Source organism: Bos javanicus, chromosome 11, assembly GCF_032452875.1.
Source record: "Bos javanicus breed banteng chromosome 11, ARS-OSU_banteng_1.0, whole genome shotgun sequence".
NCBI classification, from domain to species: Eukaryota; Metazoa; Chordata; class Mammalia; order Artiodactyla; family Bovidae; genus Bos; species Bos javanicus.
Genome location: NC_083878.1, coordinates 47249125 through 47268921, shown reverse-complemented (window position 1 = coordinate 47268921; position 19797 = coordinate 47249125). Strand labels below are relative to the sequence as shown.

General features: G+C 44.1%; 1 protein-coding gene across 1 annotated transcript in view; it reads left to right on the top strand.

Moving 5' to 3' along the window:
* RPIA (ribose 5-phosphate isomerase A) overlaps positions 1 to 19797 on the top strand; it is a 35188-nt gene that overhangs the window by 2501 nt on the left and 12890 nt on the right. Inside the window, exons 2-3 of the mRNA XM_061432597.1 lie at positions 5855 to 5915; positions 8183 to 8238. Of these exons, the coding sequence (XP_061288581.1) occupies positions 5855 to 5915; positions 8183 to 8238 (117 nt within the window). The remainder of the gene's footprint in view (positions 1 to 5854; positions 5916 to 8182; positions 8239 to 19797) is intronic.

Sequence of the window (19797 nt, the reverse complement as noted above, 5' to 3'; positions counted from 1 at the left end):
AAACTTGGGAAAGAAAAGATTGCTTTGTTTTGGAGGCTGGCAACCTGGAGAGAAGGCAGACTTCTAGAACCTACTCCTAAGGTGAAAGGGGACGTTAATTGCAGTTAACCATTTAGGGAGGTCAGAGTCTTATCTTCCACAGTGTGTAGACCTTCTTCTGATTGGCTGATGGTGAGGTAACTGTGTGGTGGTTAGCAGTTTTCTACTTGGATGGGGCCTTAGTTCCTGTGAAAGAATTCAGAGATGTGTTGTCCTGTATATTCCTTGAGGAGGAACCAGGACCCTGCCTCACAGCGCTTTGTTTCTTGACTGCTCCTCCCTTGCTTCTGCATTCCTTACCTTACCTGAATAGTGACTGCTTGTATCTGTCCTTTGGAACTCAGGGAAGGTCAAGGAGGCTGTATGAAGCCTATTTCCTACAAACAACAAACAGAGCACAAGGGCCTGCTCAGTTTTATACTCAGTTTGTGTAAGTTTATCAAGGTAGCTTCTGTGCCAGGTTCTATTGGTTCCACCTTTGAAATGTTCTTAGAACGGACCCTTCCTGTGGACCAGCTTTCCCTGTTCAGGCTTTCCCTGTGGCCAGAAGATCACAGTTGCCCTTGTCTTGTCTCTTCTGACCAGCCAAGTGATACATTGTCACCTCCTGAAGCTCCCTTCTGCTCTTAGCCTCATCCTATCCTCTGTATGACATCTGTTACAAGCCAGTAGTGAGCCAGGTGGAGGGGATACAAGGATAAGAGGCTCTGATTCTGGTCCTTAAGCCCACAGTCTTGTTTCCTTCTCTGCTCTCCTCTCTCCCAGGGACCAGAACATTGGAAGGGACAGACTGCTGGACGTGGCTGTATTTTCATGTCATTACCCTCTACCTAGAATGCTCTTGTCTGCTGCTCTTGCCTGTTAAAACCCTGTCCTTCAGGGTTTGGTTCAAAGGCCATTCTTCCTTTCAGTTTTTCCCTAGCCTTGTAGGGGGAGGAATTCTTCCTTTAAATTCTGTAGTCCTCCATACCTCTTAGGTGCTTTATGTTTCATGGTCTAGTTATGTGTGTATCCCAATCCCATGAAGGGTAAACTTTTGGAAGGTAGTAAACTTGATTTTCATTCGGCATTGGTCGCAGTGGGACCTGCCTGCTAAATGTCTGATGAGTTGTGTGGAGTGTGGACACATGTGGAGGTTGCAGGCTGAATCACTGGAGTGTTAGGGTTTCCCTTCCCGAGGCCCTTGGTGCTCCAGGGTGGTGACTACTTCCATTCCTGGGTGAATGGAAATTTTGGAGAGTTCTCTACTGAAGGGCTTAGGTAGCCATCCTTGACTCAGGTCTGCTGGTGCAGCATGGGTCACCACGCAGGGCCACGTTCTCCTAAAGGTCTATAACCTCCTATGCTCTCTTTGGAGCCTGGCCTTTGCATTTTGGCTGACTGAGCTTGAAGAAGTTGGTGGACAGTAGTTCCTGTAGGTCAACAGAAGAGGTTACCCCACTGGACATAGTGAGCCAAGTTGTGATGTTGCACATATGACCTGTGGTTTAGTGTTGCCATTAGGAGGGGCCTGCTCCTCCGGTGGAGCCTGCCTGGCTACTGTTGGGCCACCTCTGTATAGCTTTGGCTGTTACACTGATTCCTGGCCAGTCATTGGATTCCAGGGCAGCAAGACCACAGGGCTGAAGAGCTTTGGGCCTGGCAGGTCTGCGCAATTCTTGGCCTCTACCAAAAAAAAGCCAAGGGAAGAGCCTTGCACAGAGCTTGTGTGATTCACCCAAGTTCATCTGTGTGCTCCCTGCCTGCTGGATGACAGGAGAGTGGGGAAATGAGGAATCTGGCAGTTGAATTACTGTGTAGCTGGAGCTCTTAGCTTCATGTCGAATGTGATGGTCATGCAGAGCCTGCCTAGTCAAGGCATTTCCTTGTTTGCTTAGTTTGCTGGGAGTGTGCATGAATGCCTCGTCACTCAGTCATGTCCGACTCTTTGTGACTCCACGAACTGTAGCCCACCAGGCTCCTCTGTCCTTGGGATTTTTCAGGCAAGAATACTAGAGTGGGTTACCATTTCCTCCTCCAGGGGATCTTCCCAACCCAGGGATTGAATCAGCGTGTCCTGTGTCTCCTGCGTTTGCAGGCAGATTCTTTAGCCGCTGTACCATCAGGGAAGCACCCTAGTTAAGGAAGCACCTTCGTTACTTGAAGATTTTTACATTTTTCTGATGTTCATCTATTTTGTGTGGTAGTATAGCATTTACTGGTCTTGAAGACCTTGCTGTTGAGGTTTGCCCAGGTAGCTAAGCAGCTGGTGGATGCATTACCTTCATGAGGGCACCACCATGGGTGGATTCCTGACCTAATACGAGCTCCATTTTAAGGCCTCTTGATGTTATTTGGTAACCTTTGAGCCAGTAAAAGTGACTTCCATCAGATCAGGAACACGGTTGATGGGCAGAGCCCTGTGTAGGTAGGAGAGGCCCAGTTAGAAGCAGGGACATAGCGTTTGATTTGTTGTTTTTTTTGTAACTCGGTCCACCTCTCGTTCTTTCCAGTCTTTTCTTGCTAGAGTTGTCCTCTCACTTTGAGAAGGACTGAATCAGCAGTGGGGTCCATGGGCTCGCCCTGGAGGTTCCTGTGGCATTTGTCCCATGGGGAGTTTGTCCCGAGGGGTCTCCAGGACCTTTCTTCCTCCTACAAAGGGCCCCCCTGCCCCTTGGCAAATGAGTTCATTGTTAATCAGTTGCTGGAACTCTTAAGAAATTTTAATTGAAATGTTTGAGCAAATTGAACTTCCTGTAGTTGCTTATTCAAGGTGAGGCTGTGTAGGGGAGTAATTAATATTGCTAAAAAATGACTTTTTTTTTAAAGGTAAAATCATGATAATTAATACAGATATAAAATAACATTATCAGAGGTTTTTTGTTTTTGTTTTTTTTTTCCAATTTGACTCATTGAATTGAGGGAACTGGAAAAAATGCTATAACCTGTTCACGTGCTAAGTCACTTCAGTCATGTCTGACGCTGTGCGACCCTTTGGACTGAGCCCACCAGGCTCTTCTGTCTGTGGGATTCTCCAGGCAAGAATACCGGAATGGGTTGCTATGGCCGTCTCCAGAGGATCTTTCCGATCCAGGGATCGAACCCATGTCTTTTACATCTCCTGCATTGGCAAATGGGTTCTTTGTCACTAGCACCACCTGGGAAACCCAAACTGTTCACAGGAAAACCCAAAGAACCACAAAATTATATACAGTCAGGGAATGTTTAAATAAATTTACAGGAACTCTTATAAATCTGGAGAAGTCTCTTGAGAGTCCCTTGGATAGCAGGAGATCAAACTAGTCAATCCTAAAGGAAATCAACCCTGAATAGTCATTGGAAGGACTGATGCTGAAGCTCCAGTCCTTTGGCCACCTGATTCAAAGAGCTGACTCACTGGAAAAGACCCTGATGCTAGAAAAGATTGAGGGCAGGAGAACGGGGCAACAGAGGATGAATTGGTTGGATGGCATCACTGACTCAATGGACGTGAGTTTGAGCAAACTCTGGGAAATAGGGAAGCCTGACATGCTGTAGTTCATGAGGTCACATAGAGTTGGATTAATCATCGACTTATCATCAACTGAACAAGAGCTATAGGATAATTAGTTGGATTTCACAAAACAATTTGCATTTCAATGGGCAAGAATTTGCAGGGGCACACTCCCATGTAGGATCAGATAATGCCTGCAGATTCCAGCATTTCGTTGTAAGAGTCTAATAGTCTCTTGCTCATTTCTAAGTCTTAAATTTTCGCTTCAGTCAGTTCCTTTCAGTCCAGTCGCTCAGTCATGTCCAAGCGACAGTCTTTGCATGTCAATCAGATTCCGTGGACTGCAGCATGCCAGGCCTCCCTGTCCATCACCAACTCCTGGTCCCTCAAACTCATGTCCACTGAGTCAGTGATGCCATCCAACCGCCTCATCCTCTGTCGTCCCGTCCCCTTCTCTTCCCACCTTCAATCTTTTCCAGCATCAGGGTCTTTTCAAATGAGATAGTTCTTTGCATCAGGTGGCCAAAGTATTGGAGTTCAACATCAGTCCTTCCAATGAATATTCAGGACTGATTTCCTTTAGGATGGACTGGTTGGATCTCCTTGCAGTCCAGGGGACTCTCGAGAGTCTTCTCCAACACCACAGTTCAAAAGCATCAATTCTTTGGTGCTCAGCTTTGTTTATAGTCCAACTCTCACATCCATACATGACCACTGGAAAAGCCATAGCCTTGACTAGACAGACCTTTGTTGGCAAAGTAATGTCTCTGTTTTTTAATATGCTGTCTAGGTTGGTCATAGCTTTTCTTACAGGGAGCAAGTGTCTTTTAATTTCATGGCTGCGGTCACCATCTGCAGTGATTTTTGGAGCCCCCAAAAATAAAGTCTGCCACTGTTTCCACTCTTTCCCCATCTATTTTCCCTTGGGGTGTTGAATTACCTCTGAGGGGCTTTGAGGTCACAAGGGATTGTTGTGAGATTCAACCTTTATCAACATTGTAAATCTTTGTAGGGGCTTAGTAGCTGATAGCTGCTGCTTTGGCCTGTAGCTGTTCTGCCCTAAACAGGGAAGAGCTTACTCGGAGGAAGTTGCTTAGGAACCAAGCTCCACATTAGTTCCTGTTAGTACCCTGGCCTTATTTTGCTGTCTGTGGTCTAACTGACCTCGGCTGGGCCCCTGCTCTGCTCTCAGGTCCCTTCCCCCTTTCTTACAATGGCAGGCTCAGTAGTGTGATGCCTGGTTCTCCTCCTTTGTACTCATGGAATGCTTTCCTATATGGCCACCAGATGAAGACTGTTTCTCATGTTCCCAGTTCAGCTTTCCCCCTCTCCCCATATTCTCTGAAGCAGACTTGTGCAAAATGAGGATCCCTTGATGTGATTTGATATTCAAGGTTGTTTCAGACTCTCCTCTCTTCTGTTGGCTTTGGTTGGAGCTCTGGATGGTAGACTTGATGTGTCTCTGAGGTTTGCTGTGATGCCACCAACTTGAAGGAGACTGTGGTCAGCCCCCTGCCTCGTGGATGTTAAAACTTGACATCTACAATGTGGGAAGATAGATGAAAAGTCACTGAAGTCAGAAACCTCTGTTTTCTGCTATTAATGTACAGCTAGGCTGTTTTCCCCTAGGGTCTTTCTCTTTGGAGTTGGCCAAAAATCCTCCAGTGTTCATCTGCAGGCCATTTCTGTGTGGTAGAATATGAGGAGTGTTAAAAATAAGACAACAGGCCCCAAAGGGAGTTGCTTATGCCAAGCCACAGGTCACCAAACTGATACTTAATTACGCTTTTGGCTCCCCCAGAAATGGAATCTTAGCCCAGCCAATCAAGGATCGCCTGATCAGCACTAGTGAGGCCATCTGCCTGGGAGACCCCTGCCATCCCCTACAGGAATTCACCTTACAGTAACCAACTCCCTTTTAGCCAAAAGTAGCTTCTTTATTTTTCCTACTCCCTTCCTGCTATAAAAGTCTTTAATTTTATACAGCTTCTTAGAGATCCTTTCTGTTTGCTAGGTTGAATCCTGCCGAATTCGAGTTGATGTTTGCTGAAATAAAATCTTAAAAGTTTTAACCTGCCTCAGTTTATCTTTGAAGAGGAGGAAATGGTAGTAGCATTGTCAAGGATGGAAGGAGGAGGGCTCTGCTGATAAGTTGCCACTGGGCACCGGAACAAAGTCCAGCTTTGAGGTTCAGTGATTATATTTCTGTGACCACAGTACCTGCTTTGTGCCCATGTCAGTGAATTGCTATTCCTTATAATTTTATAGCTCTAGAAAGGGTGCTAGTGAGGGAGTAAAATATAGTATTAATAAAGTTTCCCTCTTCTTTTTTTATCTTTGCAGAATAACCAAGTGCTGGGAATTGGGAGTGGTTCTACAATTGTCCACGCTGTGCAGCGAATAGGTATGGTCTTGGGGCCAACTCGATGTTTTGTGCAGGACAGTGGGGGAGGGGATATAGAGGAGAAGTAGGCAGCGGGCACTGGTTGGGCATCTGCCCAACTTGGTGCCAGCCATGTGGAGCCTGCAGTCAGGTGAGTATTTCTGTCCTCCTCTAAGTGCTATTCTTGGGCCCCGTCACCCAACTCTGGGGGTTACCCTGGCTTTCTTTGCTCTGCTGTGCTGCAGGTGAGGAGCTGAGGAGCTGACTTAAGGTGAGGTGTGTGTCTCTGTGTTTCTGTGTCTCTGTGTGTGTGTTTTCCATGGAACCTTAATCATCATCATTGGTGTGGTGGTGTGTGTGTGTGTGTGTGCGCGTGCATTTGGCCTCATGGATCCTAAGGCAGGCAAGCCCTTTCAAGCTGGAGGTCCCTCAGGCACACAAATCGAGGCCAGCCCAGGCTTGTCCTATTTGTGACCCTGGCAATGGTGTGACCTATCAGTTGGTGGCTATCCGCAGGTGCTGACTTCATTTAGATTTGGGTGTCTCTGGGCTCAGGAAAGGCTCAGGAACTATCAACCCTGGTGGCTGCTCAACAGGTTTGACGGCCCTGCTTTTGTTTGTGAGAACAGAGCCCAGAGGAGAGGCTTTCCTGAATGCTGCTCTCCTCTGCCCAGTGCCAAGGGGCTGTGCTCAGGGGACAAAGCCCAGGAATGCTCTGTCTTGAAGGAATGATTGTGGTGCAGGCATGCTGGCTTCTGGAAGCCTTCTCATTAGCCTAACAGGGCCTCAGTGTGGTACACCCTTGTGCCTCAGCACTGTGTGCGTGTGGAGGGCTTTTAGGGCACAGGGATTACTGTAGATTTCGTTGTAGTGCCATCTAAACCTCCCTAGGTGCACATTCAGTGACTGAAGAGATTTGACATTTTTTAATAAGACAGTTTTCCCCTGTTGACTGGGGGAAAAAAAAAAAGCTCAACCTAAAAATTGAGCATTATGATTTTTTTTTGGTTGCATCACATGACTTGCAGGATCTTAGTTCCCTGAAGAGGACTGAACCCTTGTTCCCTGAGGAGGACTGAACCCTTTTCCCTGCAATGATATTGCAGAGTACTAACCTCTGGATGGACTGCCAGGGAATTCCCCAAGAATTATGTTTTATTTGGGGCATTACTGAAGACTTAAGTCTCAGATACAGCTTTTCAGATAGCTCTGAGGGACCGTTGAGAAGCCAGGACATGTAGGAGTTTTTGCAAAAAAAATAACCACACAAAACTCCAGTAGTCGCACATCAAAAGATTACTGCTAATTAAGGAAAAACCAGATCTCAAGTTAATAAATTTAGTGCTTTTCTGGGTATGGGAAGATGCAAGAGTCTGGGCTTAATGAAATTACTCCTTTGATGTGCAGCTTAACCTGGGGCCAGTGTCCTGTTTTTCTCCATCTTGAATCCTCTCAGAGTGTACTGCCTAGGGTGGGTGCAGTGACTCATGACTTGATGACATCCTTTGTTTACTGAAATGAGAGGAGGCATTCTTTGTCTGCATCCCTTGAGGTTTTTTGGTTTTTGGCCATACCACATGGCTTGTAGGATCTTAGTTCCCCAACTAGGGACTGAACCCTGGGCCCGGGGCCATCAGTGAAAGCGCCAAGTCTTAACCACTGGACCACCAGGGAATTCCTAAGACTTTTGTTTTTGTTTAAATCAAACTTTCTGGAAAGGTGCAAATTTTAAGTGAATAAATAAACCCTCTTTTAACTGTCCTCTGGGGTCTATAAATGATTATATTTTTTATTAAATGCAGAAGTCACGTTCTAGCTTTTGTCTGTAAAAGGCAATATAGAGATGTAGTTAAGACTGTGGCGCTAGACTGCCTGGGATCAGATCTTAGTTCTGTTGTTTGCTAGTTGCTTACCAGTTATTTTTGTCTCTCTGCACCTGTTTCCTCATCTGTAAAGTGGGAATAATAATTGTAAGTTACCTTTGGGTTCCTGGATTAAAAGAGTTCATATGTACAAAGTTCTTTGAATAATCCCAAACACATACTAGCAAACACTGATGTTTCTCTTTCCGTGATTGGTACTTAACCTCTTTAGGCATTTTTGTCCTTGTCTGGTGACATGTGCAGTCTGTTTACCAACTTTTCACCAAGGGTGGGGACATGGAATGAAAGGGACCTGTCAGTGGTGGGGATTAGACCTTTTCTGTTGGCTTTGAGCAAGTATGTGTATGACAAGGAAGATAAAGTGAGGAGAGTGAAAAACCACCAGCATGGCTTTTGTCTTCACAGCTGAAAGAGTGGAACAAGAGAATCTGAAGCTCGTCTGTATTCCCACCTCCTTCCAGGTATGTCCTGCTTTCCCTTCTCCATCTTGGCAGTTGGCACTGAATCTTCAGGTTGCTGAGGACGAGGGGGTGTGGTTCTGGGTTGTGCACCAGGGTGGTTCTGGGTGAGAGAGCCAGGAGCAGGAGGCTAGTCAATTGATGGGAGATTGCTCCTCAGTAGCATGGTTTTAGAGGTGTTCCTTTATTTACTCTGAATATTTTAGCATATCTTTAGTATATTGTGGAGTATGTAGAGATAAGCACATGGTCTCCATCCTCAAGAAGTATTTTTCCATTTATGGATGAAAAAACAGGCTACAGGGCATTAACTGATGTGTTAGTAATACAGGGATAGTATTTTGAGTCCATATCTAATGCTGTTTGACCATAAAATAGTAGGGGCTGGTGAAGGAAAGCAACAGAGCCAATTAAATGTAGGGAAAGATACGGGAAGAGTAGACTTCAGGAAGGGAGGGGGTCGTTGTGGGGAGGTTGTGCCTATCATCTCTCATTGAATTCATTGAGGAGGTACTGTGAGCTGGGGTTAGCCTTGCTGGCGATTGGTGCTCCTGTGATATTGTGGACTTGGTTAAAGAAACCCTCAGTCCTGGAGGCTCAGCACTGCAGGTAGCTCTGGTGAAGGGACAGAGCTGAAGGGAGAGGACGGTATCCTTTTGGGCTTCCCTTGTGGCTTAGTGGTAAAGAATCCATTTGCCAGTGGGGGAGACTCGGTTTGATCCGTGGGTCAGGAAGATCCCCTGGAGAAAGGAATGGCTACTAGCTCTGGTATTCTTGCCTGGAGAGTCCCATGGACAAAGGAGCCTGGTGGGTTACAGTCCACGGAGTTGCAGAGTTGGACGTGACTGAGTGACTAAACAAGGAAAGTTTCCTTCTAAATCAGGTGTGTGCCCCTGCCTGTCAGTGGGGAATGGAAGAGGAGACATGATAGGAAGTTAGGATAGTGTGTCCTGCCAGAGCTTCCTTGAAGTTATATCTCTTGGAGACTCTGACCTGCTGGGTGGGCACCCACGGGACTGAAGACAGTACCATAATTCTTACGTTGGGTTGGGAAGGAAGTGGTTTTACCTGGCCTTTCTTGCTTTTGAAATCTGGCTGTCCTAAGGAGATACTCTAAGTCAGAAGGGTTGTGATGGGTTGCCTTGGTCTTTTGAAAAATCCTAAGTGTGTCATTTTTCCAAAAGAATTGATCATCTAGCATTTTTCTTATTTAGTAAGTTATTTGATATTGGTGTTCATTTTTAAAGTTGTATATGACATTAGTTGCTCAGTTGTGTCCGACTCTTTGTGACCTCATGGACTGTAGCCTGCCAGGCTCCTCTGTCCATGGGATTCTCCAGGCAAGAACACTGGAGTGGGTTGCCATTTCCTTCTCCAGGGGATCTTCCCAACCCAGGGATTGAACCTGGGTCTCTTGCACTGCAGGCAGTTTCTGTACCATCTGAACTACCGGGGAAGCCCACAGTTACACATACATGTAGATTGAAGAGTCAAATAATTCCAGTTTTCTTTTTTATTAAAAAGCAAAACACTCCTTTAATTCTCTTCCCGTCAGCACTGTCCCCCCGCCCCCCCCCCCAACCCCCCGCAACCACCACTGTTTCTGGCTCTTTAGGCAGACAAACTTTTTTTTTCTTAATAGTTATTTACTTGGCTGTTCTGGGTTTTAGTTGGGGCATTCAGGATCCTTGATCTTCATTACGGCATGCAGGATCTTTGTGGCATGCAGGATCTAGTTCTATGACCATGGATCGAATCCACACTCCCTGCATTGGGAGCTCGTAGTCGTAGCCACTGGACTGCCAGGGAAGTCCCATAGGTGGACAAACTTTTAAAACTATTTTAGTTCATTGGATGTTTGCTCCAGAATCTGGAAACTACATACTTTTCTTGCTATTTACATTTTTTTTTCAACTTTAGGTAATAATTCTACACTGAATGGGTGAAAGGAAGATGAGCATTTGCTTCTCTCTTCCCTCCTTGTTTCCACAGTTCACACACCCTTCTCCCAGTCTTCAGGACAGTCATATTCTGGTGAGGCTTACTGAGTGCTTACAGAAAGCTGATGTCCAAACTGCAGCTGAGCTGTACAGTGTGCTGTGGTTACGCTTCCTTACTTGCCCGTTGTTTTGTTTTTCTGAAAGTTAAGTAAATTGCCTTTGGTTTTTTTTTTTTTTTTTCATTTGCCAGGTTATCTACATACTCCTTACTAATTCAGCCTCGAACTCTTAGCTACATGGAAAGTCTCACCTGTCTGGCCAGTAGATGTTCTACTCTTTGACTTTTGTCTTCTTGCCTGGGTCTCTGGTTGCTAGCAGCTGTACCTTGCTGTGGCTTTGGAGGTGTCTCCCTTCCTGCTCAGGAACTTAACCTGTTCTGTCTCATTTTGGATCATCCAGTCCCTTGGTCTTGTTCCTCCTCACTACTCCCCCATATCCTTTAGTTTGTTTCCTTCAGCTTTAGTGAAACACGTGTTTCATATCAGGGGTCCCCAACACCTGGGCCATGGACTGGTTCCTGTCTGTGGCCAGTTAGAAACTGGGGAAGCTTCATCTCTATAGCCACTCCTCATTGCTTTCATTACACCTGAGCTCTGCCTCCTGTCAGATCAGTGGCGGCATAATGGTGGGTTGTATAATTATTTCATTATATATCACGTTGTAATCAAAAGTTAGAAAGTGAAAGTTAAGTTGCTCATTCGTGTCTGACTCTTTGAGACCCCGTGGACTGCAGCTCACCAGGCTTCTCCGTCCATGGGATTCTCCAGGCAAGAATACTGGAGTGGGTTGCCATTTCCTTCTCCAGGGGATCTTCCCGACCTAGGGATCAAACTCAGGTCTCCTGCATTGCGGGCAGACGCTTTAACCTCTGAGCCACTGAGGTTTACTCACATTGTAATCAAAATGCGCAGTAAATGTAATGAGCTTGAATCATCCCCAAACCACCTCTCCATCCCTGTGGGAAAATCATCTTCCATGAAACCCATCCTGGTGCCAAAAGTGTTGGGGACTGCTGCTTCAGATAGCTACCCAAGTGCACGGGGTGCAAACTTGTCGGCACTTTGGATGTCTGAAAATGTCTTTATTCTAGCCTCTCTGGGACTCAGGTATTTGGGTATAGAAATCTATGCTAAATCATTTCTTAGTTCTTGGTTCTGTCTGCTGGCTTTCAATTTGCTATTGAGGAGCTTGGTGCCATTGATTCTTGATCCTTTGTATGAAGTCTATTTTTCATTCTCTCTGAACTCTTAACACCCTTATATTATCTTTATCTCCACTGTTTTGAAATTTCACTTTGGTGTGGGTTTATTTTTGTCCACTGTGCTGGGCACTTGCTGGGACATGTCATTCTACAAATTGACCATCTTCAATTTGGGGGATTTTTCTTTTTCCCTATTATTCCTTTGATTTTCTTTTCTGTTTTCTCTGATCTTTCTTTTGGGACCCTTGTTAAGTCCTTGGTGCTCATGGCCTGTTTTGTCCTTTTGTCTAACCTTTTATTGAGCTTTTTCTAACTTTTCTATTGAGCTTTCTTTAGTTTCATATGTTTAATTTCATGTAAGAACTCTTTTTGTTGTTCTCTGAGTAGTTGTTGTTTGTTTGTTTTATGGGTTCAATTTTTCCAGTTTCTTCTCTAAGCTCCCTGAGGATATTAATGCTTTTGTTTTTGTTCTAAGATCTCTTCTCCCTCTTATCTTTCCTCAGAATTTTGTTGTTGTTGTTGTTGTTTACAGTTTGTTGGAAGTATAATTTACAGACAGTACAATTTACTCTTTTTCTGGTACTTCCCTGATTGTCCAGTGGTTAAGATTAAGAATCCACACTTATTACTTCAGGAAGCATGAGTTTGATCCCTGGTTGGGGAACTCAGATCTCGCATGCCATGTGGTACAGTCAAAAAAAAAAAAATTACTCTTTTTTAGCATGTAATTCTGAGTTTTGACTGATATGGTCAAATCACAACCAACACAGACAAATATTGTTAGAGTGCTTGGTCTTTTCTTTTTTTAATTCTGGCACTTCTTAATTCTGGTGTTCTTCAGCTGTCTGCTTGTTTTGAACACTAGCAGACTAAGAAGCTGATTGGAAAGCAGCCCTCAGGGTGAGGCTAGCCCTTGCTCTCGGCTTGTCTGCCAAGCCCTTATCTTGGGGGGAACTTCGGGAGTCAGATCATTTTTCTTTCCTTTGACTGGTCAGGTTTCCTAGTGCAGACTGCCCAGTGCCCTTTTAGAAGGGGTATGCATAGCTGCCATGTCCTGGGAACCAAATAGGAGAGGAGGGTGAGAAGACATCTGTCATTATTCAAGACATAAACCTGTTTCTGATTTCTCCCATTTTCAGTGTTGTTCTTGTGCTAGATGGAAAATAAGTACCTGCTACGTTTTGCAGTGTGTTTTTGACTCTGGGCTTGATCATATTACTTGTTTTGCCAATGGAATGTGTCATCAGTGGGTTGAAAAGTGCTTTTGCTTTGGGGGTTGGCCTTTTTGCTCCTGAAACCTTTCTTGTTGCCTTGTGAACAGGTCTCAGCTAACTCCCCTGGAGGGTAAGAGGCAAGTGAGTGAGGTCATACTAGAGACTTTTCAGTCTGTCCATGGAATCATGAGAATTAATAACTATTTGCTCTTTTAAGCCTCTTACTCTTGGGGTAGCTACTCCACAGCAAAAGCTCACTGATGGAGAACCCCATCTTCAGCTCTGCCTGGCAGCCCAGTCCCGAGCCTGCTGTTTTGACCTTCTCCAGGGAATAAACATGCTACTTTGGAAGAAGTGGAGAAAGATGAGAAGCTATAACAGGTTCTCAAATAGCCTTTCAACCAGCTTTCCCTTATGACTTCCATTGTTGCATCTGAAGTTCACAGTGTCGCTGAGTTCCTGGAACCTTTTGGGGGTTGCTTCTTAGCTTTCTCCAGTACAGGTTTAGGATTTCTCTCCCTCATTTTTGCCACTTACCATTGTTCATTCAGGTATGACCTAAATCAAATCCCTTATGATTATACAGTGGAAGTGAGAAATAGATTTAAGGGCCTAGATCTGATAGACAGAGTGCCTGATGAACTATGGAATGAGGTTTGTGACATTGTACAGGAGACAGGGATTAAGACCATCCCCATGGAAAAGAAATGCAAAAAGCAAAATGGCTGTCTGGGGAGGCCTTACAAATAGCTGTGAAAAGAAGAGAAGTGAAAAGCAAAGGAGAAAAGGAAAGATATAAACATTTGAATGCAGAGTTCCAAAGAATAGCAAGAAGAGATAAGAAAGCCTTCCTCAGTGATCAATGCAAAGGAATAGAGGAAAACAACAGAATGGGAAAGACTAGAGATCTCTTCAAGAAAATTAGAGATACCAAAGGAACATTTCATGCAAAGATGGGCTCGATAAAGGACAGAAATAGTATGGACCTAACAGAAGCAGAAGATATTAAGAAGAGATCTGGCAAGAATACACAGAAGAACTATACAAAAAAGATCTTCACGACCCAGATAATCACGATGGTGTGATCACTGACCTAGAGCCAGACATCCTGGAATGTGAAGTCAAGTGGGTCTTAGAAAGCATCACTATGAACAAAGCTAGTGGAGGTGATAGAATTCCAGTTGAATGATTCCAAATCCTGAAAGATGATGCTGTGAAAGTGCTGCACTCAATATGCCAGCAAAGTTGGAAAACTCAGCAGTGGGCACAGGACTGGAAAAGGTCAGCTTTCATTCTAATCCCAAAGAAAGGCAATGCCAAAGAATGCTCAAACTACCGCACAATTGCACTCATCTCACATGCTAGTAAAGTAACGCTCAAAATCCTCCAAGCCAGGCTTCAGCAATATGTGAACCGTGAACTTCCTGATGTTCAAGCTGGTTTTAGAAAAGGCCGAGGAACCAGAAATCAAATTGCCAACATCTGCTGGATCATGGAAAAAGCAAGAGAGTTCCAGAAAAACATCTATTTCTGCTTTATATTGACTACTCCAAAGCCTTTGACTGTGTGGATCACAATAAACTGTGGAAAATTCTGAAAGAGATGGGAATACCAGACCACCTGATCTGCCTCTTGAGAAATTTGTATGCAGGTCAGGAACTAACAGTTAGAACTGGACATGGAGCAACAGACTGGTTCCAAATAGGAAAAGGAGTACGTCAAGGCTGTATATTGTCATCCTGTTTATTTAACTTATATGCAGAGTACATCATGAGAAACGCTGGACTGGAAGAAACACAAGCTGGAATCAAGATTGCCGGGAGAAATATCAATAACCTCAGATATGCAGATGACACCACCCTTATGGCAGAAAGTGAAGAGGAGCTAAAAAGCCTCTTGATGAAAGTGAAAGTGAAGAGTGAAAAAGTTGGCTTAAAGCTCAACATTCAGAAAACGAAGATCATGGCATCTGGTCCCATCACTTCATGGCAAATAGATGGGGAAACAGTGGAAACAGTGGCAGACTTTATTTTTCTGGGCTCCAAAATCACTGCAGATGGTGACTGCAGCCATGAAATTAAAAGACGCTTACTCCTTGGAAGGAAAGTTATGACCAACCTAGATAGCATATTCAAAAGCAGAGACATTACTTTGCCAACAAAGGTTCGTCTAGTCAAGGCTATGGTTTTTCCTGTGGTCATGAATGGATGTGAGAGTTGGACTGTGAAGAAGGCTGAGCGCCGAAGAATTGATGCTTTTGAACTGTGGTGTTGGAGAAGACTCTTGAGAGTCCCTCTTGAGAGTCCCTTGGACTGCAAGGAGATCCAACCAGTCCATTCTGAAGGAGATCAGCCCTGGGATTTCTTTGGAAGGAGTGATTCTAAAGCTGAGACTCCAATACTTTGGCCACCTCATGCGAAGAGTTGACTCATTGGAAAAGACTCTGATGCTGGGAGGGATTGGGGGCAAGAGGAGAAGGGGACTACAGAGGATGAGATGGCTGGATGGCATTACCGACTCGATGGACGTGAGTCTGAGTGAACTCTGGGAGTTGATGATGGACAGGGAAGCCTGGCTTGCTGCAATTCATGGGGTCGCAAAGAGTCGGACACGACTGAGCAACTGATCTGATCTGATCTGATTGTTCATCAGTGGTCTAACTTTTGAAAACTGGTGCTGTTTTCTCCTCTTTTTGGTTTATGCCGTTAAGAAAAATTCCTTTATCATAAATGTAGAGAGGTTTGGGGAAAGAGCTGAGCTAAATACAGGTGTTCACATTCAAGAAGTTTCAATTAAATTTCTTTAATTGGAAGGAAGTTTGATCTGTGTTTTTCAGATAGCATCCTCCCAGCACACCTTTGTGTTATCATGGTAATTAATAGCAAGACTGGAAAATGATGGCCAGTTCCAGTTGATCGGTTGGAAGAGTCATTTCACAGTTCATAGGACTTTAAAAAATAAACTTGTTCAGAGGTTTGTTTTTTTTCTCTCCCTCAAATTCAAACTTATTTTGTGTTACATTTAGCCAGCTGTAGTCTCCTGAAATGACTGAAAGGAAGCCAAAATATTTTATGCTCTATCTTTTAAACAAGTAAACCCCTAGGGACTTAAAGGATTTTTGTAGATTTTCCCTTCAAAGTTAAAAGATTTGGTGAGAGGAAAATAAACATAGTATTTAAAAGCTAGATCTGGTCTAAGCAAAAACAGCGTTTATTCACAATGGCCTTTAGTCTCCCTCTGTAAGGTGATAGAAGGGAAGATGCAGAGTTTTCAGGTTTTATTGTAAAACTGATGAAAAACAGGAATGCTCGCCTGCCACATGCCACTGTCCTTGATCACATGAGGCATTGCAGGCACCAGCTGTGAAACTGCATTGAGAAGGCAGAAATTTATGATAAAGGAATTTTTCTTCCTGTCTTTTTTTCCAGAAGTATAAACTAATCATTAGCTTTCCTGCTCCCTGCACTTTTAAGAGCTGGAAGAGACAGACAGGAGTTGTTTCATTACACTCTCAGGAGCCCCTCAGCATGTGAGCCTGGAGTATATGGTGTCAACAGATACTAATCTCAGTTGAGCACCTGTGGCTGAGCCAGCCATGGGTCCATGTTCCCACAGTAGGGCTGTGGTGTTGAATTCACTGCATTGGTTTCTCAGGGTTGCCATGACAGGGAACCACAGATTGAGCAGCTTAAAAAATAGAAATTCATTGTCTCTAGGTTCTGGAGGCTAGATATTGATTCCTTTAGAGGCTGTGAAGCTTTAGAGGCTCTAGAGCACAGGCTGCATAGTTGAGGAAGATGGGCTTAGTTGCTCCACAGTGTGTGGGATTTCCTCGTCCAGGAATTGGACCTGTGTCTCCTGCTTTGGCAGGTGGATTCTTTACCACTGAGCCACTAGGGAAGCCCCAATAAATCTTTTTTTGGGGGAGCACAGTACAATGCATTATACCCAGGGAGGAAGGAGTTTGTGCCACTCATGGTGATGCTTCTCTCCATGTGCAGGGTTGTGCACAGAGGCCTTGTGAGGGAATCCAGTCAGATATGGGGAGAAGAGAGTGCTGGAGGACCTGCTGATGGAAGCAGGCCTGAAGGGTCCCTCCTGAGTGGGATCCTTGAGGTCATTGTACAGGGCCCTTCACGTTGTGACTGGGGATTCAGACTGTTTAAATGGAAAGCAGTTGGCCTCCCAGCCACGTAAGACAGGCAGAACTTAGCTACTGGGCTCCTTTGACATGCAGACTCTGGACAGGCATTGACTCAGGCAGCTGGCGGCAGTGGTGAAGAGGCATGTGGGATCTAGTTCCTCAACCAGGGGTCGAACCCTGGGTCCCCTGCATTGGGGGCATGGAGTCCTAGCCACAGAACCACCAGGGAAGTCTCATCATTTTTTTTTCTTAAAGCAGGAGTTTGTACTGGGTAACTCCTTTTTGAATGAACTCACAATAGTTACTCAACTATTGGCTCAGCTAATCCTAACTGCTGGTGAAAGTGTATATAAAATGTACTCTCACATACTCTGATTACCATCTAGGTGGACAAACAGAACATCCTCATGAAACAATAACACTGGCAAGTGGTGCAGGCAGTTTTTAAACTTCGTGTTAAATGAAAATGATATATTTTATACAGATTTCTTTCCCCCATAGGAATCATGATAGAATTGTTTCCTTCCATCAGTTTTCATGTAATACATTTGAATGTAGTTTAGTATTGTTTCTAACTAGTGGATTGGCCAAAAAGTTTGTTCAGGTTTACATCAAATGTAACATTTTATGGAAGAACCTGAATGAACTTTTTGGCCAACCCAAAGTATACAGTTAACAGGGGTCATAGTATATATAATGGGCTTCCAGGTGGCTCAGTGGTAAAGAATCCTCCTGCCAGTGCAGGAGATGCAGGAGACACAGGTTCGATCCCTGGGTTGAGAAGATCCCCTGGAGGAGGAAATGGCAACCCAGCCCAGTATCCTTGCCTGAAAAATGGACATGGACAGAGGAGCCTGGCAGGCTGCAGTCTATAGGGTTGAAAGAGTTGGACACAACTGAGGAACTGAGCACCAGTAGTATATATAACACAGTTTTATTTGTGATAGAATATCACACTGAGCTACATTCAGTTCATATCATTATTCCAGCATCTGTATTAGATATTCCATCTGTATTAGATATCTGTCACTGGAACAAATTACCCCGAAACTTGGCAGCTTAGAACAACAAATATTTGTAAGCTCATAGTTTCCAGGGGTCAGGAATCTGGAATGGTTGAGCTGGGTGTTTCTGGCCTTGAGTCTGATGAGCTTGCAGCTGAATGTTGGACAGGGCTGCAGGCATCTCAGCTCTGCTTGAAGGATCTGCTTCCATGCTCTGTCAAGTGGATGTTGTGGCCTTACTTCTTCACAGGCTGTGAAGTGGGCCTTGTCCCCAGGGCTCTCAGTGTCTTCAGGGCTTGGCAGCAGGTTTTCCTAGCATGTGTGTGAGAGAGGGTGAGTGGAGGAAGGGGTCAGAATCTTGAGGGAGCATGCCCTTTCTTCTTTGTAAACTAATCTCAGCTGGGGCTTGCCATCACGTCTGCTGTGTGCGGTTGGTAACGCAGGACAACCTCAGGACGTCATGGGCAGGGATTCCCCAAAGGCATGAGTACCACAGTGCGTGGGGGGCTTTGGGGGTTCATCTTCCAAATGTTTTTATAGCCTAAGGGTCTGTGATCAGTATCGTTTCTCCAATATCATGTTGGGAGAAACCTAGGAACTGAGAAATGAACCAGCAATACCTTGTTTCTTGTTTCCTCCCTTCATTATGTATTTCTCTTTCAAAATCATGAGTTTTTTTCTTTTGAACTTGATTCACTCAGCATTTTATTTTACCTTTTTATTACGGAAAATTTCAAACTTCAAAAAGGATACTGAATAATGCAATGAACTTCTGTGTACCCATTGCCCAGTTTCCACAGTGATCAATTGATGGCCAGTTTTGTTTCATCTGTATCCTATTCTCCTCTGCCTGTGTTATTTTGAAATGAATCCCAGACATAGTATGATTTCATTGTATGTATTTCATTATGTCTCTCTGAAAAATAGGGAGTCTTTAAAACATCTCCACAATACTTAAAAAATTAAGCAGTAATCTTTCATAGGATGAAGTAAAAATCCAGGATTCTAATTTCCCCTATTGTCTTATCCTTTAAAAATATTTTTCTACAGTTTGTTTGAATCAGGATCCAGATAGGACCCATACATTTCAAAGTCCAGGGTGTTTGTGTTTTATTGTTAGAGTCTTAGGATTTGAAGATTGACATTGGTCATTATCTATCCTCATCTTTTTATAGGTGAGAAAACTTGATAGGGGTCATGTGACTGGTTTATTTAAGATTAGAACCAAGACCTTCTCATTCTTAATCTCAGGTGGTTTTGACTTTAGGTAGAAGATATTTTCTAGACATGGCTTTTGGTAAAAAGGTTTCCATGCTTTGGTTGCTCCATATATTGAAAGCATATAGTCAGTGGTGCTGACTTGGCCACAGACATCCTGATTTTTCCCAGTCTGTTCTCTCAGTTTGCCGTGTTCCTCACTAGCAGCCATTCTGGTGTCCTGCCTTTACATCCTCTTCTAAGTGTGGGTATTCTCTTGCTTATTTTTATTCAACAGTGTGGCCTGGAAATTATCACTGTGTATCAATTTATAGTGATCTTCTGTTATTTTTTTTTACGTTATTAAAAAAAATTTTCTTATGTTTTATAGATTTGGCTCTTAGTTTCAGTTCAGTTCAGTTGCTCAGTTGTGTTCAACTCTTTGTGACCCCAAGGAATGCAGCACGCCAGGCTTCCCTGTCCATCACAAACTCCTGGAGCTTGCTCAAACTCATGTCCATCGAGTCAGTGATGCCATCCAACCATCTTATCCTCTGTTGTCCCCTTTTCCTCTGCCTGTGTTATTTTGAAGGGAATCCCAGACATAGTATGATTTCATTGTATGTATTTCATTATGTCTCTGTGAAAAGTAGGGGGACTTTTAAACATCTCCACAGTACTTAAAAAATTAAGCAGTAATCATTCATAGGATCAAATAAAAATCCAGGAGTCAAATTCAATCTTTCCCAGCATCAGGGTCTTTTCTAGTGAGTCAGTTCTTCACATCAGGTGGCCAAAGTAT